Genomic DNA, 23,805 nt, shown 5'->3' on the forward strand with positions numbered 1-23,805 from the left:
TCTCCTCACAGGCTGTGTAGACTGGAGTCCGGATGCTTCTCCTCAGAGCCACCATAGGGGCTCCAGGCAAGCGGGGCACACTGCTTCCTGGGGAGGGCGGGACCAGCGGAGCCTGCAGGTCTCTTGAGCAGTCTATCAACCCCCCCTCGGTCACTGCATGGGACTCAGCCGATGGCAAAACTTCAGTGTCAGGGTTCACGGCCTCCAGACCCACAGATTTCTCAGCAGCTTCAATGGTGTCAAGCTGGCTGTCTGCATCTGCAGTGCCCAAGGCTGGCACATTTGGGGGGACTGTGCTTCAGCACCTGTGGCAGGTGGGTCTAAGTCTTGCTCCCTGTCTGGGACACCCGCTGCTTGTGGTGTCTCTTCCTTCACCAGGGAGTCGCTTTGGGAAATCTGAAGACTCCGGATCCTTCTCGAATCTCGCACCGGCCCAGCCCACACTAGGTTCTGGAGACTCAGGGATGTTTGCAGGGCATCCGGGGCCGGGGGCCAGCTGGGCCGTGGCCTCCTTGGGCTCCTGCCTGTGCCCTGCATCAGCTTCATCTTCACGCTGGTTCTCCTGCCCACAAGCTGCGTGGCCTAGGAGGCGGCTGGGTGATGGGGGCCGGATCCACATCCTGCTGTTCAGTTGACCTGCACCGCCAGCTGCTGGGCCACCTGTAGGAGGGAGACCTGACTTTGGGATCCACTGCAGGGCTGTGTGAAGACCTGCTGTCACTGCGCATGGGGGTGCCGGCCTCTCCCCAGGGGACAGTGGCCATCCAGGCCCTCTGTTACTTGTGCTGCTGAGGGAGTAGTGATGGCCCTGCTGGGTGAGCTGTCCAGGTGGTGAGGTCACGGGGACTGTGAGCCTCCGACGATGTCACAGGCACCAGCAGAGCAGAGGTAGATACTTTTAGTGGGCCCAGGCCCCAGGACTGTTTATAGCCAAATCTGCCAGTGGATAGGAGAGAAAGACAAATACATTAGAAGAAGGTGGAGGTGTGTATGCTGTGCAGGTGCCACAAGGAATGATGATGGCTGTGACTCTGATGAAAGAGAATGGGATGCAGTTGCTCACTTATATTAAACTAAAGGCCCAGCACATGATTGAAATCACGCGAGGAGGCGCCCCGAGGGGGGCTGGGACCCGCACCTGACTCACACAGCACCAGCTGCTGCAGGAGTCATGCCAGATGGGCACCAGGGGAGGCCAGACCAGTGCCACAGGGGGCCAGGTCCCATGCCTGACTCACACAGCATGCCCCGGCCCCCCTGCCTGTGTCTGCTCCGGGGCCATGGGAGCCACCAGCTGGCTCGGGAGGCCTCCTGTCTCTGTCTCTGCTCCAGGCCTCACCTGGGTGCACAAGCTCCTCCTGCCTGGTGGTGACCCGTTAGGGAGTCCCGGCCTAATCTGCATACTACCTCCTTATAATGTAGATGTTACAAGGGACCACTCCCAGCACCTCCCCAAGAAGATGCAGTCCTCTGCTCCTGTAACGGTCACATCTTGTTGGGCCTCTTGTGACCACAAGGGACCTGGCCTGAGGAAAAGCCCCGCGTAGAGGATGGTGGAGCCAGGGGGATTGCACAAAAGTAGGGCAAAGCCTTGATCAAACTGCACCTGCGGCCCCCAGCCCCCGGGCCCCAGACTTCCTGTGGTGGCAGGAGATTTACTTCCAAATTGCTTTAGCACGTTGAGCCAGGGCTGTTGTGACTAGCAGTCACAGGCAGCTTAAGGGACAACATCTAAAGTCATCCAGGGAACCTGAGTAGGGAGACCCCACCGTCCTGTCTCCCTGAACACCCTGCTCCTCTGGCCACGAGGGTGGCTGCTCTCCTGTCCCTCTCTCCTGCCTTGGCTTCAGACCTCTCCCCCAGGACCTCTGTCCACACTGGTCCAGAGATCCCCCCACAGAGTCCCTCCCACCCCCTTCCTTGGATTGGTCCTCGGCACTGGCGCTCAGCTAACGCAGCTGAAGCTGTCTCCGCAGACTGAGCACTCAGGGCTCACCACTGAAGCAGCAAAGATTGTCATCCCCCCCCCAGTCTACACTAATGAGCAGAGCTACAAACCAATCTAGTCAATTGGCCCCTGGGCTCCCCAGTCTTTGGCTGGCTGCTCCTCAGGATGCTCCATCTCTGCTCTGGGCTCCCAGGGCAGCCTCTCTGCATATCGGCTCTGTAAGAGGGTCTGCAGGGTCTCCATCTTCCCAGAACCCCGCTTCCTGCATGTTCAAGGCACAAGGAGAGAGAGTAACTGGGTGCCATTAGCAGATGGTATGAGAATTCCACCCAGAGCATCACTGGGTTTGTTTGCCAGAAACAGGATAATCAGCCCCAGGGGGTGGGGCTGAGACCCCAAAGGCATTCTCAAGTGACAAGGAAGTTGCTACCCAGCTTTCTAAGGAGGAGGATGCCATTAGCCCGAGGGCCTTTGTGCGGAAAGAGCTGGGTTTGGGCCAGGGGCTGGGGAGGGGCAGGGTTCTGGGAGATGAAGGCCCGGTTAGAGGGGAGCAGCAGGGCAGCTGTGCTGAGAGGGAGGGCCAGGCTTCCCTGGGGATGCAGCAGGGGAGGCTTGGGGAGGATAGAAACATCAGAGGGAATTTTTAAGTTGTTTGTGTTGAGGTCTCCAGGGTACACCCCTTACCTTCTCCGCACATCAGAAATCATACCTTGTTTGCTAGTGCTTTTGGGTAAGTGCTGGCAGCCAGGGGACTACAGGGTGTGTGTGTGCGTGTGTGTGTGTGTGTGTGTGTGTGTGTGTCTCCTAGATACTGGCTTGGAGCAGAGGACTGTCTTTGGGGACACAGATACAGAGAGAGTGGAGAGCTGAGTTACAAAATGGTGCTGGGACAATTGGTTAAGTATTTGGAAAAACACTAAGTTAATTTCTAACTTTTACTTTCAGGTTTTAAAGAGATAAATTCAGAGAGAGAATCAAAAGCAAACTGGAAAAAAATTATTTGATTTTGTGAAGAAGTACTTCCTAAGCTTTAAAGCCAGTGAAAAAATTCTGAAGGGGAAAATAGAGATTAAAAAAAATGCTCTAAATATTTTAAGAGCAAACCACAAACTGGGAAAAATATATTTGCTACAAATATGACTGAGTTAATAATATATGCATACTAGGGGCCCAGTGCACGAATTCATGCACCTTGAAAGGAACTGTGGGCCAAGAAGCTGCGCTGGGCACAGAGGCCCACCTTTCCCCTCCCCCTATCCTGCTTGGCCCCTCCCACCAGGGACCCTGGGCTCCTGTCTGCCAGCAGCCCTGCTCCTGCTCCCACTTCTGCTGCTCCCATATGCTGTGGAGCCGGCCCCACTTGCATCTGCTGATGGTGTGAAGTGATTGGGGCACCAGCAGCGGGTGCGAGCAGGGCCAGCACTGGCAGTGGGCGTGAGCAGTGGCTCTGGTGCTGGCAGTGGGTATGAGCGCTGGTTGGGACCTCAGCGCACAGGAGCAAAGAGTTTTCATTAACCACCAGAGGCTCGCCCCCATGACAGCGACTGGCACCCCACCTTGGTCTGGTGCCCCCGCTCACCTGCTCCACCATCCCGCTGCAGCCAATGCCCGTCATGTTCCGCACAAGCCCCCTGGTAGTCTGTACACATCATAGTGACCAGTTATTTCTTTGTTCCACTGTTCGGTCTATTTGCATATTAGTATAATATATATATATATATATATATATATATATATATATATATATATATTCCAAGAAGATGGACTAGACACCATTAGATACCCAGTAACAATATGCAAGAGATGAGAACAGACCATTCATCCAAGACATCTAAATAACTAATAAACAAAGGAAAATATTCAAATGTATTAGCAGTCAAAGAAATACATGATTAAAAAATAAACTATCTGTAGGTCGTGGTATTATAATGCCGCAGTGACTTAAAATTGTTCTCTTCGGCAAACTGCATTTTCTAATTAACTGTTTTACAGTAACATTTATTGCTTGCATTAAGAGAAGATCCTAAAACAGGGGTCTTCAAACTATGGCTCGCGGGCCACATGCGGCCCGCAGAGGAGTCTGATCCTGCCCGCCAGGTTTTTTGGGCAGTGAGCGCAGCCGAGGTGTTACAGTAGGAATTAGTAGTTCATATAGTCCGGCCCTCCAGCTCTCTGAGGGACCGTGATCTGGCCCCCACTTTAAAAAGTTTGAGGACCCCTGTCCTAAAAGGTAAAAGCACAGGATGCCATTAAATAACGAGCAGCCAAAGTCAGAGATTTCTAGTTGTGGTGGATCACGGGCAAGTTTTTTCTTTCAACCATGAGTAAGTATTACTTTAAGAATTTAGAACTAATTTGCAAGTTAAAATAAATTCCTTCTTTCTAACCTCCCAGAAGCCTGTGCTCTGCATGCAAATAGGATTCCTGGGGCCATCCAAACGCCCACTCCACAGTGGGAAGGCAATTGAACTGAGAGACCACCCCTCCCACATCCCCCCCTAAAACAAAGGGTGCTTCAGCCCTCCCCACACCATACACACACCCAAGGCGGCCCAGCCCTTGGACATCCCCATCTCCAGGGCCACCTAGTTTCTCCTGGCCCTTAGGTTTGGCTTGCCAACTTCCAGAGGGGACTCAGGGCCAGAGTGGGACTGCCTGAAGGCCCAGGAGGACGGGCGGGCCACCCCAGGCCCCTGGGAGGCCTGGCTGGTGGCTGTGCAGTGGCCTGAGGGGCTCTGAGGGGCTCTGGTGCCCACCAGCCTCCAGAGGGCGGAAGTCAAACCATGATCCCTCTGCCTGCAGCATGTCCCTCCACCCATCCTTCTCATTTCCTCCTGGCGTCTGAAGTGTGTCCCCTTAAAAGGCACGTGTGGGAGTCCTAATCCCCAGTATCTCAGAATGTGACGGATTTGGAGATTGGGCCTTTAAATTCTAATGGAGTTAGAATGAGGCCATTGGTGTGGGCCCCCATGCAGTGTGACTGGGGTCCTTTTAAGAAGAGGCAGTTTGGACACAAACACACATAAATGTCTGTGAGCCGAGGGGAGAGGCCAGGAACAGCTCCTTCGCTCACAGCCCTCAGAAGGAACGAACCCCTCCAACGCCGTGATTTCTGCCTCCTGCCTCCGGAACTGTGGGAAGATACAGTTCTGTGTTTCAGCCCCCTGTCTGGGGTACTTGTAATGGCAACCCTGGCAGACGGATGCAGTGCTCCTGAGCCGGATTGGGCCTCAAATAGAATTTTAAAGAAGTTAAAGATAGGTTTCTGCTGGGGGAAAAAATTTATTATCCAATTTGAGAGACAGGTCCTCCCTCAGTCTGCTGTGACAACACAGCCCAGTGGGGCAGATGCACAATCCCAGCAGTGTGCAGGGCAAGATCCAGGATGCTGCTACACTTACCCATAGGGCCAGCCGGGAGCCAAGCCACGGGTACCGGGAGCTCACAGGGTTTTGCCTCAGGCTCCCCAGCTCGCTCCCTGGGCTCTGCTGGTCGCCTACAGGGGGCAGTGGGGTGGGGGGGTGCTGTGACTGCATGGAGCCAGCCTTGTCCCATCCCTGGGCATCCTGTGGACGGTGACTGAAATGCCTGTGCCTCCCAGGATTGGGGCCTCAGCTCAGAAGGAGTGGGAAGAGGGGTTCCCTGGGGTTCCTGCTCTAAGGGAGAGTTACTCACTGAGCCATGGTCCTAAACTAGTGGCTTCAGCCTCTGTAAGTCAGGAAGAACCGTTTGGAGAGGATGAAGGATATGACCCCTCCCCAGAAAAAGTGCACACACACGCACTCCCTGAGCCCCACCTCTAAGGTCGGAGCCATCTCTGGTTATTTGCATTCCAGGGACCTGCAGATCCCTGACACCCACCTGCCGGGTGGCTTGTAGGCAAGCAGAGTGCGGAGCGGTGGTAGGGGTGGGTGAGCAGGGATGCAGTCAGGTGGAAGACAACAGAGAAGCAAGAAGTGCCAATAGTTCCTAGCTGGTTTGCTCAATGGATAGAGCATTGGCCTGCAAACTGAAGGGCCCCAGGTTCATTTCTGGTCAAGGGCACATGCCAGGGTTGTGGGCTCCATCCCCATTAGGGGGCATGAAGGAGGCAGCTGATCAATGATTCTCTATTATCATTGATGTTTTTATTTCTCCCTCTCCTTTCCTCTCTGAAATCAATAAAAAGACATATTTTTTTAAAAAGTGCCAACAGCATATAAGTACAACCAATGGACACAAAACTCTGGGAAGGGAGGGTATGTATGGGAGGGGGGAGGGCAATGGTAAGATATGTACACAGATAATAATTTAATTAAAAAAAAAAAGTGCCAACAGTAAGAACACTCAGGCTGGTCCTGGAGGGCTGACCCTGCAGGGGGGAGGTCTCACTTCCTCCTGGGGGCTGAGAGGGTGGGGCAGTGTTCTGGGCAGGAGAGAGGCCCGAGGAAGGAGGAAGCAGAGCTTTGAGAAGACTTGGGGAGGAAGCCTCTAGAAGCACAGCCCTTTAAGAGCCTTCCTACCCCGTTGCTACAATGGCTGAGCATCAGTTTTTATTACTGTTTCCAGGAATTCAGGCCTTATCTTCCAGGACAGAGCAGAAAGAACAGTTCAGGTTTTGAATGAGTAGCACAGTAAGTCCTGACCTGCCCCAAACAGGAATGTGATCCTGGGGGCTGGTCAGCAGGGAGTTCAGGAAGGGAGGGTTTGTGGATCCAGCATTGCTGACAGGAGAGTGCTCTTCCGAGTGTGTCCCTTGGAGGGGATGGGCCCTGAGCTTGCACACACCTAGAGGAGTCCCACTCACCCTGCTCTGTGTCCACACTCAGCCAGCCCCTGGGTGTCCTTTGGCTTCTGTAGTGAATGCAGTCATGGTCCCCAAAGACATGTCAACCTGCAACCTTAGGACGTGACCTATTTGGAACAAGGGTCTTTGCAGGTGTCATAGAGTTAAGGATGCCAGATGAGATCATCTTGTAGGGTGGGCCCTAAATCTGATGACTGGGGTCCTAATAAGAGAAAGAGGAGGGGGTTGAGAATGAGACACGAAAGGGAAGGTCCTGTGAAGATAGAGGCAGAGGTGGGAATCAGTGATGCATCCACAAGCCCAGGACACCATGGGTTGTCGGCAACCACCAGAGGAGAGGAAGGAGGCACGGAGGTCCTCCCTCAGAGCTCCAGAGGAGCCAATCCGGCCACCATCCTGGTTTCTGACGTCTGGTCTCCAGACTGTGAGAGAATAAGGCCATCAGTTTGGCTTGTTTGTTACATCAGCACTAGAAATGAGAAGAGCTTCTGATGGTGATCAGAGGTGCTGGCAAAGGGCCTCATATTGGAATAAAATTGGGAAACACTGTGTTAAACTATAGGTTTCTTTGTTCAAGAACTTTTCAGAGTCTTTTTTTTATCCTCACCTGAGGGTATATATTTTTTTCTTTTTTTGTGTGTGTTTATTTTGAGGATATTTCCCCATTGATTTTTCAGAGAGAGTGGAATGGAGAGGCAGAGACAGAGAGAGAAATATCGATGTTGTGTGGCTCCTGAATGCACCCTGACCAAGGCCAGGAGCCTGCAATGCCCTTCACTGGAATCGAACCCAGGACCCTTCAGTCCACAGGCTGACGCTCTATACACTGAGCCAAACCTGCTATGGCTCTCAGAGTCTTTAATAGGCCACAGAGCTTTATGAATTTCCAAGGGTGGAGGATCAGTATTGAACATGCATTTCCCGAACTTCTTTAACCAAGAATCCCTTTTGTATTAGTCAGCCTGGGCTGCCATGATAGAATATCACAGACTGAGTGGTACAACAGACATTTCCCACAGTTCTAGGGGCTGCAAGGCTGGGATCAGGTATTGGCAGGATTGATGTCTGGTGAGACTTCTTTTACTGGCTTGCAGATACCCACCTTCTCATTGTGTTCTCACATGGCCTTTTCTCTGTGCATAGCTGGGGGGTGAGGGGGGCGGGAACTCTGGAACTCTGATATCTCTTCATCTTCTTATAAGAATATGGATTTTATTGGATTATGGTCCTATGAATGTGGCCTCATCTAATCTGATTGTCTCATTAAAAGCCTCTCTCAAAATATAGTCATATTGGGGTTAGCATTTCAACATGTGAATTTTGTTGAACACAATTTAGCCCCTTACTGCATATTGATTTTCTGAGGGATTGATTTTCCCCCAGACACACCTGGGAAAATGTAGACTTTAATCTCAGGAGAATAGGGTATGGGTAGTATAAGGATGTCCTATGTAAGGATGTTCTCAGTAACAGAAGGATAGGAGAAAAAGAGCATGTGTTAAGTTATTTCTTAAAGCCCTTCCTGTCAAAAGATGGAATCTATGTTCTCTACCCCCCGGAGTCAGGGCTTGGCCATGTGACTTGCTTTGGTCAAGGGACAGTAGGAAATATGACTCAAACAGAGACCTAAAAAGTGTTTGTGCACGGGGGCTTGGCTCCTCTTGTTCCTTTTGGGACTCAGCTGCCAAGCGACAAAGTCTGGCCTGCTGGGTAATGAGATCAATGTGGCCCAGTTGCCCTCACCACCCTAGCCAAAAGCCAGGCATGTGAGTGGGGCTATCAGAGTCCTGGACCATCCAGTCCCCCTACTGCAGCCACTTAGACTAGCAGAAGAATCAAACAGCTGAGCCCAACCCAAATAATAATAATAATAATAATAATAATAATAATAGTTTCTTTAAACTATCAAGTTTTGAGGTGTTTTGTTTAATAGTAGTTAAGGCATTTCAGAAGAGACTTGTGATTATCACTGATTTATACAGAATATTTTTCTCAGGGTGCCTTTTTCTGTACCAAAGGTGCTGGTAACCTCAGTTCTATGAAGAGGTAATCTTTGCCACCAGTCTTGCTACTAAAGTTTCCTATTCTCTTAAACTTTAAGACTTAACGACATCAGCAGGATGAATATAGGATGTGAGCTTTATTAAGCCATAGACTGAAATTGAAAACACATTTAATATGATAGAACGTGTTAAACATGTAAAAACTGAGCTATCTTGAATAGTCCATGGGAAGGACGTGGTGAACACTTAGGTTTTACTTGCAAAGCAATTTCCTTTTGAGAAATGGCACCATCTTCTGAAAACCAAGCTGAAGTGATTGTCTTGGGGGTAAGGGTCGTCAGAGATAGGGTTTGGGGGAAGAGCTGTGGATGTGGAGTCAGCTCCCACATGCCCTCCCAGCCTGACCTAGCTCTCTGCTGCCCCCCAGTGCTGATTTCGGAATTGCAGGAGAGTGCCACCCTTCATTCAGCCTCCTGGCTCTGAAGACATCTGATCCCTCTCAGGGTCTGGGCTTAGACCCAGACCCCATGTCACAGGGAGAAGAGGAGGTTTGTGATCCATACCTCCCTCCCACCCACAAAGCTACACATATCCTCCAAGCCAAACCATAGGGCAACAATTCTTAACTTTTACTAACATTTATTAACCCAGGAATTATACTTTAATTCTTATATTTGAAACCAATTAATCTTTTCTTTTCTTTTTTTTTAAGTTACACATATCCTCTTAGGACCCTAGCTGCTAGGTTTATGCCTGTACCTGGGATACTTGGTATAAGGAGACCATCCCCCACCAGGACCTACTGGGACCCTGAACCCTGCTGCCTTCCAAGGGCTCCCAGCCTTCCACATTGCCATCAGCTATTGATTATTTTAATTTTTTATATATTCTAATTGATTTTTTACAGAGAGGAAGGGAGAGGGAGAAAGAGTTAGAAACATCAATGAGAGAGAAACATCGATCAGCTGCCTCCTGCACACCTCCTACTGGGGATGTGCCCGCAACCAAGGTACATGCTCTAGACCAGAATCGAACCTGGGATCTTTCAGTCCGCAGGCTGATGCCCTATCCACTGAGCCAAACCAGTTTCACCAGCTATGATTATTTTAAACATGCTTGTATAACCATTTTGCTAAGTTACAAAATCATGATATGGTTATTTTAGACAAGTTGGAAATTATAGATGAGTATAAAAGAGAATAACTACCCTCCCTAATTTTACCACTTTGAGATAACCAGTTAACATTTAAGGGTCTTTCCCAATCCATTTTTTTTAAAGGTAAAATTACCACCCAACTTACCTCAATCAATATTTACAAGGTATATTTTAATTTGAAAAATTGGGATCCCACTGTACTTTCAGTTTTAAACTTTTATTCACTTATTTAAAATATTTTGCCAAAACAGGTTTGGCTCAGTGGATAGAGCGTCGGTCTGTGGACTGAAGGGTCCCAGGTTCGATTCCGGTCAAGGGCATGTACCTTGGTTGCGGGCACATCCCCAGTAGGGAGTGTGCAAGAGGCAGCTAATCAATGTTTCTCTCTCATTGATGTTTCTGACTCTCTGTCCCTCTCTCTTCCTCTCTGTAAAAAAACAATAAAATATATTTTAAAAAATAAAATATTTTGAGCTCCCTAGCCAGTTTTGCTCAGTGGGTAGAGCATCAGCCTGTGGACTGAAGGGTTCTGGGTTCAGTTTCAGTCAAGGGCTTATGCCAGGGTTGTAGGCTTGATCCCCAATAGGGGCAAGCAGGCGGCAGCCAATCAGTGATTCTCTCTCATCATTGATGTTTCTATCTTTCTCTTCCTCTCCTTTTCTCTCTGAAATTAATAAAAATATGTTGAAACACACATATTTTTGAGCAATTTCCTATGTCCTTAAACAGAAGTTTAATAGGTGCATACATTTAAGTATAAATTTAATATAATTTAAAACATAACTTTAAATTTGATAGCTGCATTCCCACCTTAAAGGTACAGTATATGGCCAGTCACCTATTATAGGGTATTTTTTAGTCTGTGTTCACTGGGAGTAGCTGCAGTAATAACATATCTCAACATCTCAGCAGCTCACAACCTTAAAGGCTCATTTCTTGCCCGTCTTAAATAGGTGTCTCCCCAAATTTACACACACTTTAAAAGCTGTTAGCTCAATTTTGAAAATGAAATGCATGTTAATAAACACTGCCTTTATAGTTACTCAAAGTGTGTGTATACGTTTTGGGGGGACACCCTATATTTCTGTCACAGGTTTCTTGTGGCTTAGCTCCTTCTGTCTGTGGATCACCTGTGTCTATACTTCTTCCTTCTACAATACAAGTCAAAGAAACAGCCCCCACTGGAGACACATCAATCTTGTGGCAGAGGTTAAGAGCAAGTGAGCAGGTGGAAATAAGCAAGATCTCTTAAAGTTTCAACTTGAGCCCTAGCTGCTTTGGCTCAGTAGATAGGGCATCAGCCTGCAGACCATAGGGTCTCAGGTTCAATTCTGGTCAAGGGCACTGATTGCAGTGCCAGCCCCGGCCAGCCCAGGTCCTGGTCAGGGCTCATGCAGGAGGCAACCAATTATTGTGTTTCTCTCACATTGAAGTTTCTGTCTTTTCCTCTCTCTTCTACTCTCTGTAAAAAATCAACAAAAATATATTTTAAAAAAAGAAAGAAAAAGAATGTTTCAGCTTGAGGTGCCACAAATCATGTTCATACACAAGCCATTGGCAAAGGCAGTCAGGAGGTCAAGGGCAAAGCCAGTGGGGCAGGAAATAGTGCCCCCGGAGGCAGCGCAGGTGAGCGGGGTTGTATAATCTCCATCCAGGAAGAGAGAGCAAACAATTGGGAACTAGAACACAATTGTCTCCAGGTGTTTTCAGGTTTAGACTATTAAACTACTTTTAATTTCTCTTTTTGAATGATACCAAATCTTACGTAATTTTTTGACTAAAATATAATTTCAACCCCAGTTGGATAGGTACGTGCTTTTTAAAGTCAAATAATTCTTTAAGGTATATAACCTTTCTACCCTCGAAACAGTAGCAGCCTTCCAGCCAAATTTCTACACCTCAACCACTTGGAAGAGAACTTTCCCAATTCTTAATATGTGCCAGGAATTGTGCTATAGAATTTACCCAAAGTGTCTTCATTTAATCGCCACAAACACCTTAGTAGGTAAATACTAGTATATTACCATGTTTCCCCAAAAATAAGACATTCTCCGAAAATAAGACCTACTTACAGGTTTCCTTCTGAGTGAAATATAAGGCATCCCCCGAAAATAAGGCCCCCTTAGGCTAAACATGAGAGATTTGGTCCACTGATTCTGAAAGAAATAGAATCACAAGAAATTCACCAGGAAATTCAGGAATTGGATTGTTATGATGATGTTCCAGAAGATGACGACATGATTGTCATTGAATAAATGAGTAAATTCTTGATACTGTAGGATTCAGTTTGTCTGGTTTGTGTTGACAACTACCGTAATACTGTACTGTATATAGGTAATCAATTTCCTTTATTTTCATTTAACAATAAATGTGTACCGTATTCTTCTTCATGGAAAAATAAGACATCCCCTGAAAATAAGACTTAGCGCATCTTTGGGAGCAAAAATTAATATAAGACACTGTCTTATTTTCGGGGAAACAGGGTAGTAGTATAGAAGAAATTGAAGTTGAAGAAGCGATTTCTTTGGCCAGCAGGGGGCAGATTTGCGATTGGCATCAGGATACTGGATGCTAGAAACCAGGACCGGAACTTCTGCACCATCGTTCTCAAAGGGCAGTCCTCACCAGAAGATTGACAACTGGATCCATCAGCCGGCCTCACTCCCTCCTCCGGGAGGCAGGAAGCTGCCTGTGCCCCGTGCCTCTCCCACCGGCTTCAGTGACTACCTGCTGGACACCGGTGAGCGCTCATGGAGACACTACCCCTGCTTCTCCAGCTTCAGGGGCCCACCTACCCGCGGCCACTGCGGCCACCACTGCCAGGCTCAGGTCAGTGGTCGTGGAGCCCCTCGGATCCTTGGTTCGTGGCGGATCCCTGGTCCACAGACGGGGAGATGGAGAGATGTGCACCTTGGAGAATGTGGGGTCAGAATGAGGAAGAATGCGAGTCAGAGGGCTTCTACGCGAGAAGGGGAAGATCTGGGGTCCAAGGTTGAGGGAAAGGATCCCCGGTTATGGGGAGAAAGGAGCACCTGCCCCTCCCAGGGAAGTTTCTGGGAGAGCCGTTTGCACCCCCCACCCAGTGCAATATCCTGGAAACACAGCAGCGGGTGACTTCCCTACTCCTCCCCGCCCGAAGCCAGGTGCTCCTGGACACCTGTACGTGGGGGCTCGGATGTCTGCTGGAGGCCCCTGTTGGGTCTGTGTTCCCTGGAGACGATGAAGGCCCTGCTTGCTGGGTCCTCCAACATGGGGACCCAGGGAAGCTATGGAGGGACTGGGTTACTCGGGGGCAGGGAAGAGGGGTCACAAAGGAGGGCAAAATCAGGATGGCAGAGCCTGAGGGTGATGGTCCAGACTTCATCCAACCTAGACATCAGGTGTTTGTTCAGGTCATGCCGTCCCATTTGGCAACAGTGTCTATCTGTAGAGTATCCTCACTTATTTCATTTTGTTCTCATGGCTGCCTTTTAAAGCCATTCCTGTGGAGCCAGAATTATGACTCTCCTCTCCCCCCGCCTTCCACAGTCCTCCCCACCCAGCTGTCACGATGCACACACATGTCCTCCAAATCTTGACCTCTATCTGATATCTCAGGGATGATTCCTCCATCTGTTTCTGGCTTCCTGCCTTCTGGGCACTTGGCAGAATCCCATTTCCTGGCCTCCTTATAACTGATTTGATGGGGCCATGTGACTAGTTTTAGCCAATGAGTAGAGTGATTTGAGTGACTTCTAGGCTAAATATTTAATTGCCAGATACCCTCCATCAGCATCAGTCCATGAATGACTCGTGAGAAGACTCCTCTTACCGCTCTATAGAAACCTGTGACAAAAATGTAAACTGAGAGAGTAATGAACTTCAGTTGTGTGCAGGGCTGGTCTAGAAGTTCCATAACATCACTAGAGACTTACCCTTCCTCTGCCTTTCAGCTCTGCTCTTCATATGTGGTGACTTGCAGCTTACAGTTTACTTCAGGGCCCATGATGGCTGCTGGAGCTCCAGACCTCACAGCTGTACCCCAGGAAGCAAATGGGCGGGAGAGGCTGAGAAGAGGGTAAAAATGGCCCTTGTCAGTTCTCTGTTTAACTCTTTAAAAAAATTAAATTAAATTAAATTAAAAAATTATATATATATATATATATATATATATATATATATATATATATATAAAATTGATTTTTTACAGAAAGGAAGAGAGAGGGGAGAGGGATAGAGAGTTAGGAACATCAATGGGAGAGAAACATTGATCAGCTACCTCTTGCACATCTCCTACTGGGAGATGTGCCCGCAACCAAGGTACATGCCCTTGAGTGGAATTGAACCTGGGACCCTCTAGTCCACAAGCCAACGCTCTATCCACTGAGCCAAACTAATCAGGGCTCTCTATTTCTCTTTTAATTTTCTCATAACTCCCCTCAACATCTTCTACTCAATAGCACCCCCTAGTTTGGAAACACCATTTGGCTGGGTACGTGCTGTGTAAATGGTCACTTGGGATAACACAGAAACCAGGATCTGTCAGTGAGGAAAGAGGGAGAGAGGAGAATGGCCACTAGGTGGTCAGCCTGCAGTTTCTGTCCTGGGAACCAACCAAAATCCCTTCTGGTCCCTTACAGTCCAGGCTCTGCTTAGCATCCAGAGGATTACTTGTTTAAATTTTAAGGCAATACATGTACATATTTTCTTCAAAAAAAAAAAAAAATAAATCAGCTAGCAGTGTAGCTGATTCTACAGCAAAAAATAAGCCTCCCTACTGTGCCTGCTCCCTACTTCCTCAGCCAAAAACAATCTCTGAATTTTCAGTGTATGAACCAGACCCTGTCATTTCCCAGCTGAAGACCCTTCCATGGATCTCAGAGTCTGCTCTTGGGCCCTGCCCCGCTTTCTGCCCTCAGCTCATGCCACCCTCCTCCTGGCTCATAGTGGGAGGTGCTCTGGCTTCTAACCAGTTCCTGGAGATGCCCCCCCCCCATCCCCCATTCCAGGCCTTTGCTGTTCTCACCCCTGGAATCCTCTTTCTCCGTCCTTCAGGGCTCAGGTCAGTTCCCTTAGTTCAGTGGCACATTCTTCTTGAGGCGCAACCCCATACAAGGTAGCCAAGTCCTTCCTCCACCCTCCAGTCAGGGGTCCACACCGCTGGACGGCTGAATGTCATGCTTTACTACTGTCCATCACCAAGGGACATGATGGGGGAGGCCCAGGGTACTGTGGGAAAGGGGGAGGGAGCTGGCCCAAATATGAATGAGCTTAGGAGCTGAGGAATCATTCTTTTATTTAATACTAGAGGCCCAGTGCAAGAAATTCATGCACAGGTAGGATTCCTAGGCCTGGCTGGTGATCAGGGTTAATCTGTGGGGCAACCGGCGGGTCAATCAGGGAGCTCCTGCTGGCACCAACCTTAACTGGCCTGGTGCCGCCCACTTGACAGCCCCGCCCCTACCACTTCCGGTTGGGGCCTGTTGCGGGGAGCATCTCTGTGTAGGTCCACAGTTTGGTTGATTTGCATATTGGGGTTTTATTATATAGGATTTGTCATAGCGCCTCCTATGACCCAGTACTTGGACACACAAGAGAACAAGAGGGGCCACATTTCCTGGAACTTCCAGACCAGAACAGGGAGACGAAGAGTTAACAAAACAAACAGGTAAAATCATTCCAGACTGTGATAAATGGGATTTAGTATAAGATTTCAGTGAGGGGAGTGGTGGTGTCAGAATGTGTGGTCAGAAACTATCCTAGAACCCTGAAGTATGAGAAGGTGCAGGCAAAGAAGCAGGGAAAGGGATTCCCAGCAGAGCAAACAGCAGGTGCAAAGGCCCCGAGGTGGCAGAGTGGGCTGGTGGTGCTCAGGGAAGGGGAAGCTGAGCAGAGGTGGGCAGGGCTGGGCTACAGGCTGAATTAAATTTGGCATTATTGCCGAGACCAGTCTGGCTCAGTGGATAGAGTGTCGGCTTGGGGACTGAAAGGTCCTGGGTTCAATTCTGGTCAAGGGCATGTACCTTGGTTGCAGGCATATCCCCAGTAGGGGGTGTGCAAGAGGCAGCTGATTGATGACTCTCTCTCATCGATGTTTCTAACTCTCTATCTCTCTCCCTTCCTCTTTGTACAAAATCAATAAAATATATTTTTAAAAAAATAAAAATAAATTTGGGATTATTATGAGCATAACCAATGGACACAGACAGTAGGGGGGTAAGAGGATGTGCTCGGCGGTGTGGGTGGCCAGGGAGAAGTCAATGGGGGGAAAAGGAGACTCATGTAATACTTTCTTTTTTTTTTTTTTTTAATATATTTTTATTGATTTTGTACAGAGAAGAAGGGAGAGAGCTAGAGAGCTAGAAACATTGATGAGAGAGAGTCATCGATCAGCTGCCTCTTGCACACCCCCTACCGGGGATATGCCTGCAACCAAGGTACATGCCCTTGACCGGAATCGAACCCGGGACCCTTCAGTCCCCAAGCCGACGCTCTATCCATTGAGCCAAACCAGTCTTGGCGACTCATGTAATACTTTCAACAGTAAAGAATTTAAATTTAAAACAAAATTGGGATTATTCCAAGAGCCTTGGCGGGGGGGGGGGGGGGGGGGGGGTTGGCAGGGCAGTGGCGTGACCTGGTCTGATTTATATGGGAGCTGACTATGAGAACTGTGCTTCATGAGTCCTTTGAGTGGTTTCTGCAATTTTCTGTTTACAGCATTGGGATAGCTTTATGAAGGTTATTCTTGGATGTCTGGCCATTTCAGTTGAACCAACAGCAGGATCCATGGCAATTGTCCCACATGTTTCTCTGTGACTTCGAGGAATGTCTCCCCTGAGAGGGACACTTGTGCTACTCAGCACTTCTTAGGCCTGCCTTCCACTGAGGGTAGGTCCATCCGTCAAGGCTCTCCAGAAAAACTGAATCAATAGATAAATCAATATCTCTATCTCTATCTCTATCTCTATCTCTATCTCTATCTCTATCTCTATCATCTATCTATACCTATAATTACACTAGAGGCCTGTTGTTGCATGTAGAGATTCATGCAATAGGTCTGCCTTCCTCTGGCTACCGGTGCTGGTTTTCCTCCGGCATGCCGAACCCAGGTCTTCCCTCTGGCTGCCACCTTCAGCCTTTGCTCCGAGTGGAGCACCACTCCTGTAGCTCCTTCCGCACCCACTTCCACCCTCCTCTCCCCCTCATAGCAGGCATCCCGCCCCACCCAGCCACTCCGTGCCTGAATGTGTGCTGCTCAGAGGCCCGGAGCAGCTGGGGAGCAGTGCCACCACCATCTTTGTTGGGTTAATTTGCATACTCACTCCTGATTGGCCGGTGGGCATAGCAAAGTGACAGTCAGCTTGCATATTTCTCTTTTATTAGTGTAGATCTATATTTTATGTTAAGGAATCTGTGTTTGTAGAGGCTGGCAAATCTGAAATCTATAGGGCAGGCTGGCAGGCTGAACTCAGGTAGGAGTTGATGATGTGTCTTGAGCAGAAGTTCTGCTCTGGAAGGAACTCAGGTTTTGCTCTTAAAGCCTTCACCTGATTGGATAAGGCCCACCCACATTATGAGGGCAATAAACTCCTTGTGGATGAAAACCACTTGTGTAAAATACCTTCACAGCAGCATTTATCTTTCTGGTTTTTTTGCTTGTTTGTTTTCATTAATTGTCACCTGAGGATATTCTTTCCATTGATTTTTTAGATAGAGTGAAGGGAGCGGGGAGAGACAGAGAGAAACATAAATGTGAGAGACACACATCAATTGGTTGTCTCCCACTTGCACTCTGACCAGGGCTAGGGATGGAGCCCGCAACTGAGGTATGTGCCCTTGACCAGAATCGAACCCAAGACCCTTTGTCCTTTGGCTGATGCTCTAACCACTGAGAAAAACAGTTCGGGCTCATGACAGCATTTATGTTAGTATTTGAATAAGTATCTGGGCACTGTAGCCTAGCTTTGTACCTCTCAGGCCTGCCTTCCACTGAGTTGACACATAAAACTATCACAGTAAAATATAGGAAAAATAAAAAGTTTTTATTCTAGGTCAACTTATGAAATCTTTGAGCCAACCTAGGCAATTTTGTTCTGTTGCTCTGGGCAAACCTAGGCATAAGTGTTGTGGGCATTAACATCCACCAACTATCCTTTACTTGAAAATGAAGGCTTTTGGCTGAGGCTGAGCAGCCTGAAATTGTTGAAAAATCAAGTTCTGAGCATCCATTTCTCAATCCGGGTCCAGAGGTGCTGTGGAAACTGGGTCCAGCCCAAACTTCTCCCCTCTGACGGTGAGGTTCATGGCCTAAGTGACCTGGGCCTCGCTGGGCAGGATGCCTCTCCCGCTGATCCCCTTCCCTGACAGGCCTCAAAGGGTCTTCCTGGCTCAGTCACTTCAAGTCTTGGCTGTGTAATCTTTGCCTTCCGTTAATCAGATATGTCAAGTTCACAGTCAACGGGTCTGACCCTTCCCAGGGAGTCTGCTGAACTCTACTCTCATAGCTCTCTATAACCTCCTGCTTCTCTGTCTTGGTGGTTTGTGTGGTCAAATGAAACCCAAACACAGGAGACAGGCAAAATAAGACAAAGGGGAAATGAACACGTCCCATACAGCCTGACTGTAGGGTAAAGGGCAGTGACAGGCCTGGACTGTTCAATGGTCCCTACCACAGTTCCCAGGCCTGAAAGTGTGTGTGTGTGTGGGGGGGGTGGGGGGGTGGTGGTTAGCATATATGCAAACTACCCCAGTCACATGCTAGGCATGCTGGCAGACTGAGGCCAACTCCATGATATTCTGAACTTTGGTTCAAGCTTTCACTCTGGCTGGTGAACACAGTCTCCCCAGAGGGGTTCTCTACTGATAGGACTTAGAATCAGCCCCATGCCAGGTGAACTTGACTCCCAACCCAAAGAAGATAACTGCTTTAGTTTGGGTTTCTTAAAAATAAACCTCGAGACAAGAATTGGGTGCAGTTGTTTATTTGAGATGTGATCCCAGAAAGCATAGAGTGGAGAAAAGAGACAAAGCAGACAGGAAAGGAGAGGAAGTTCATATTAATGGGCAAGCTTTGACCTTGGGAAATGGGTTTAGTCCCTCTGGGACCTTCTGAGAGAATAAAACATGCCTCAGAGTTACCACCTAGGGGAAAGGAAGCTGTGATGTATCTGTGCTTAAAACAGTTTTATTGAGATACTAGAGGCCTGATGCATGGATTTGTGCACATTGAAAGGAAATTAATTAGAAGAAATATTTTAATATTGCTATTCCCCCTTTCTCTATAATAGAAGTGTCAACCAAATTCATTATCAACAATGACAGATCAAAACACATGTGTGTGATTGGCACCAGTGAGAGCTTTATATGTATTTCACATGTATGAGTCAACCTAGCCTATATATATATATATATATATATATATATATATATATATATATATATATATAAACTTGCTTAATTAGACCTGCTTTCTGATTTAGCTAAACTTTTTCCAGCCTAGTGAAGCACCCCAACTTCTCTTTCAGGTAATTGTCAGCAACTCAGCAGTAAATATCAACACAAAGCAAGTTATTATTGTAGATCACACAGGGAGAACAAAGGGTAAAATATTTAACTGCAGCAGTGTTTATATTCTGCACAGTGAGAAAAACTGAAGTCATTTTCAAGGTCCACAATTTCTTACTTCTTTTTAGTTGTGTCAAGTTTCTAAACTTCCTAAATCTTCGTTTTCCAGCTAGTGAAAATAGTATTCTATCAAATCTCCTATCTACCTACTCCAGGACTTCTGTGAGGATCAAATGAGATGAGGCATGGGAAAACACTTCACAAACATTTGGTTAAAGTGTAAAATGTTTGCATCTGGCTATAAAGTAAGTCAAGTTTCTGGGCTGAAGAAATGCCAAGGAGGCTAGTCACTAGGGAGAGGAAGCTGGGCGTTGCTACATCTGGTTCCCACAGTTACCGTTTCTGGGCTGGGCTGTGGTCCGCATTTTTGCACCATGGGGTCTTGGCACCATTGGCTGCAATTTGGTGGCAGCATTGGCTGCAATTCTGGGGTGGTGGCTGGGCCTATGTGCCACTTGGGGAAAGCCAAGTGTTGGTTTGTTGGTGCCAGGTCCATGGTGCCAGCCAGTGTGTATCATGGCAGCTCCTGTGTTGAGTGTCTGCCCCCTGGTGGTCAGTACACATCATAGCGATTGGTCGGATGGTCATACACTTAGCATATTAGCCTATATATATATAGATAGATAGATAGATAGATAGATAATTCACATACCATACAAATTACCCACTAAAAGTGTACAATTCAGTGTTTTGTTTTGTTTTTTTTCCAGGTTCATAATTTATTGTACAAATTGAGTATCACATGATGAGTTGACATTAGCTTCTCCAGGCATGGGAAATTAATAAATGAGGTACAGTTGATAATCTTTTCATGTTGCTTTCACAGCTGGAGTTTTTTTGGACTGTAACTTGAAGTACATAACCAGCAAAGCAATGCTTCCATATGTGGCTATTACACAATTCATTCTACCTGTGATAGTGTAAGAGTTGAAATATTTTTTGATACCAGTGAACTGGAATTGGGCATCAGCTTCTGGACCTGCCATGATTTCACTCTCTCAAAAGCACGAACTCTGCAGGCTGTGTCCTTCAACGTACCCAATTCAGTGGTTTTTAATATATTCACAGATATGTGCTATTATCTCATTGGTCAATTTTAGAAGATTTTCATCACCTCTAAAAAAACAAATCCCACAGCTTTTAACTATCACTCTTATCCACCACACCCCACCTCAGCCTAAGCAATCACGAATCTACAGTTGACCCTTAAACAATGTGGGGGTTATGAGCACCGATCCCCCATACAGTTGAAAATTCAAGCATAGCTTTTGACTTCCTAAAACTTAACTACATTTGTTCCTCGATATCATGGGGGATTGGTTCCAGGACTGCTGTGGATATACCAAAATCCACGGATATTCAAGTCCCTTGTATAAAACTATAGGCCTGATGCATGAAATTGTGCAAGGGGCTCGGCCCATTGGTCATTCTGGAAGGTCGTTCCAGAGAAAGGTTATTTCATTGTCAGGTCTAATTAGCATATTAGCTCTTTATTATATAGGATGGTTCCATTGTATGAGTGACTGCATTTTGTTTCTCCATTTGTCCCTTAATGAACATTTGGGTTGTTTCTATCTTTTGACTATTATATTTAAAAATACTATTATTAAACATTTGCATGCAAGTGTTTTTTGTTTTTGTTTTAAAATCTTCACCCGAGGATATATTTTTATTTAATTTTAGAGAAAGGAAGGGAAAGAGAGGAAGAGAGAGAGAAACATTGATGTGAGAGAAACATCAATTAGTTGCCTCCCATAAGCGCCTGACCAGGGATTGAACCTGCAACCTCATTATATGTCTTGATTGGGAATCGAACCCGAAATCCTTTGGTGTTCGGCACAAGGCTCCAACCAACTGAGCCACCCTTCCACGTCATGTATACAAGTTTTTATGTGAAGATAAGTTTTCATTTTTCTTAGGTAGGTATCTTCAGTATATAATTGCTGGGTCATATAGTCACTCTATATTTAATCATTTGAGCAACTACCAAACTGTTTTTCCTAAGTGGCTACATCATTTTACATCCCTATCAGGAACATATGAGACTGTTACTTAGCTGTTGTTTCATAACAAAATACTCCAAAACCTAGCAGCTTAAAACAGTAAACATTTATTACATTATATTGTTTTTGAGGGTCAAGAACCCAGAAGCAGCTGGACCTGGTGGTTCTGGCTCAGGATCTCTCATAAGGCTCAAATAATCTGAAGACTTGGCTGGGCTGGAGGATCCGTTTCCAAGGTGGCTAGCTTCCAAGGGCCATCTTGGAAGCTGCCTACCATATGGGATACTTATCCAACCATTCCCATCTCTCAGTAGGAGGGTAGCTCCTGGGGTGTTAAGTCCTTGGTACTTTTGGCCTAAACTAGAAAATACTGAAGGTCCTATCATGCTAAAGAATATCTGCAGGCAGAGAGAGAGAGAGAGAGAGAGAGAGAGAGAGAGAGAGAGAGGAAGCTGTCAGCCCGTATGAGCCATATTTGCAGATGTCCACAGGAGACATGGCCAGACCTTGCCTGCTACAGTGATCAAACCTGTCCGGCATCCCCTTCCTTGCTGAAAGACCCACCACCCCCTAACACTTGTCGTGACTCCAATCTCCATCCTCTCTCCTGTTGAACATGCCCTTGGGTCTCTGTCATGTCCTGTGGGACTTTGCTCTAGTTCTTATCTGCTCCCCGCTTAGTTGATCAACAGTGGTTTCAGCAGATTTCCCAGGTCTTCTTATTTACTTACTCAGTTGATTTTTATTTTTTTTTATTTTTTGCTTTCAGATTAACAAACCAATAAATATTGCTTGTTGAAAATGCAAACAACACAAACATTTATTTTTTAAAAGATGTTTTTATTGATTTTAGAGAGAGGAAGGGAGAGGGAAAGAGGGATAGAAACATCAATGCTTCCTGCATGCCTCCTACTAGGGATCGGGCATGTGTCCTGACTGGGAATAATACTGTGATCTTCTGGTTCATAGCTCTGGTTCATGGGTCGATACTCAACCACTGAGCCTTGCTGGCTGGGCCAACATTTTATTTTTTAGAGAGTGAAAGACTCTAGGATCAACCACTGTTGCCCATTTGACAAGTGTTCTACAACCATTTTCATGCATAAACCCACCCAGTAATTTACATACTTTGGGAGCCAACCCTCCCTGTTGCTGTTCCTTACAGGTTTCTCTTGGCAACTCATCTTGCTTATATGCCTTTCCAGGACAGCATGTGTGGGTCAGCCTCCCCCTCTCATGCCCAGTACTTCTTAGTGTGTGTGTCTCATCATTTATGTTGCTCATTTCCTTTTGATGGAGTCCCTTTTCACGGAGTTAGCAGGATCCTTTGTGGCCCATGTCTCCTCTCCTTGCCCTGACTCTGATTTCACCTGCAGCTGGGGAGGAAGGGTCCCAACTCAGGCTCATGCCTGTCATCTCTCGCTTTGTGGAAGGACATTCTCTGGACTCTTGTACAGACACATCCTCCAAGTGCTGGGGAGCTAACGGCCCTGGAGGAAGCCAATTAGCAGTCAATTACTTGGTCCTTCAGACAGATGGTTCCGGCAGCGTGCGGGACACTGCTTTGAGGAGTTAAGACAAAATATTTCGGTTGAGGTTGTCTCCAATTATTCATTATTACAAAGATGAGTCTTCTTACACTCAGCTCTGCATTGGAGTTACTATTTTCCATAAATTTCTAGAGGTAAAGTTGCAGGGTCAAAGGGATAAACTTCTATATTTTGGTAGTTACTGTTAAACTTGTGTTTCAGAAATGTATTTCCCATCCACAGTGAGGGAGCCTGTTTCCCTCTCTCTGGGAGGTTGGGAACATACACATATACATTCCCTAGTTCTGCTCAACAATAGAGCCACTGTCCCATGGCCAACGTGGAAATGCAGGAGCTAGCTTGAAGGGGTTACCTATAAAATAATTGGCCTATAATCTTAAATAATTTCAAGGTCATGAAAGTCAAGGGCAGACCGGGGAACTGTTCCAGATGGGGACAACTGGCGGAACTTGAAAGGGCCTGCAGATTAGCGGGCAGTGATGCCTCCCATGTCGATGTCTGCCTGTGGTGACAGAGGAGAGGATCCCCACTTGCAGGAAAGGCAGAAGTATTCAGGGAGCCTGGGCTTCAGGTCAGCAACTTACTCTCAAATGGTTCAGGACAGGAAGTCCTTGGTACTATTTTTACAGAATTTTTCTGGAGTGTGTTTTGTCATTAAAAACTCCACAGGTTCCCGGGAGCCTATAAGAATTATCTAATGTTGTCAAAACTGGTTTGGCTCAGTGGATAGAGCGTCGGTCTGCGGACTGGAAG

At 47.1% G+C, this 23,805-nt stretch overlaps 2 protein-coding genes across 2 annotated transcripts in view; one reads left to right on the forward strand and one right to left on the reverse strand.

Annotated features, from left to right (window-relative positions):
- Positions 1-802: 802 nt before the first annotated feature.
- Positions 803-23,805, forward strand: part of NMUR1 (neuromedin U receptor 1) — a gene marked incomplete at its 5' end in the record, with an annotated part of 35,579 nt that continues 12,576 nt past the window's right edge. The window contains 2 exons of the mRNA XM_084893122.1: positions 803-815; positions 12,512-12,633. Of these exons, the coding sequence (XP_084749248.1) occupies positions 803-815; positions 12,512-12,633 (135 nt within the window). The remainder of the gene's footprint in view (positions 816-12,511; positions 12,634-23,805) is intronic.
- LOC311626310 (ATP synthase membrane subunit K, mitochondrial-like) lies at positions 20,188-20,531 on the reverse strand. Its single transcript, XM_084891410.1, has one exon. The coding sequence runs from the start codon at positions 20,483-20,485 to the stop codon at positions 20,309-20,311; it is 177 nt and encodes a 58-aa protein (XP_084747536.1). The 5' UTR covers positions 20,486-20,531; the 3' UTR covers positions 20,188-20,308.

Source organism: Pipistrellus hanaki (assembly GCF_964339955.1).
Source record: "Pipistrellus hanaki genome assembly, chromosome: 8".
Lineage (NCBI taxonomy): Eukaryota > Metazoa > Chordata > Mammalia > Chiroptera > Vespertilionidae > Pipistrellus > Pipistrellus hanaki.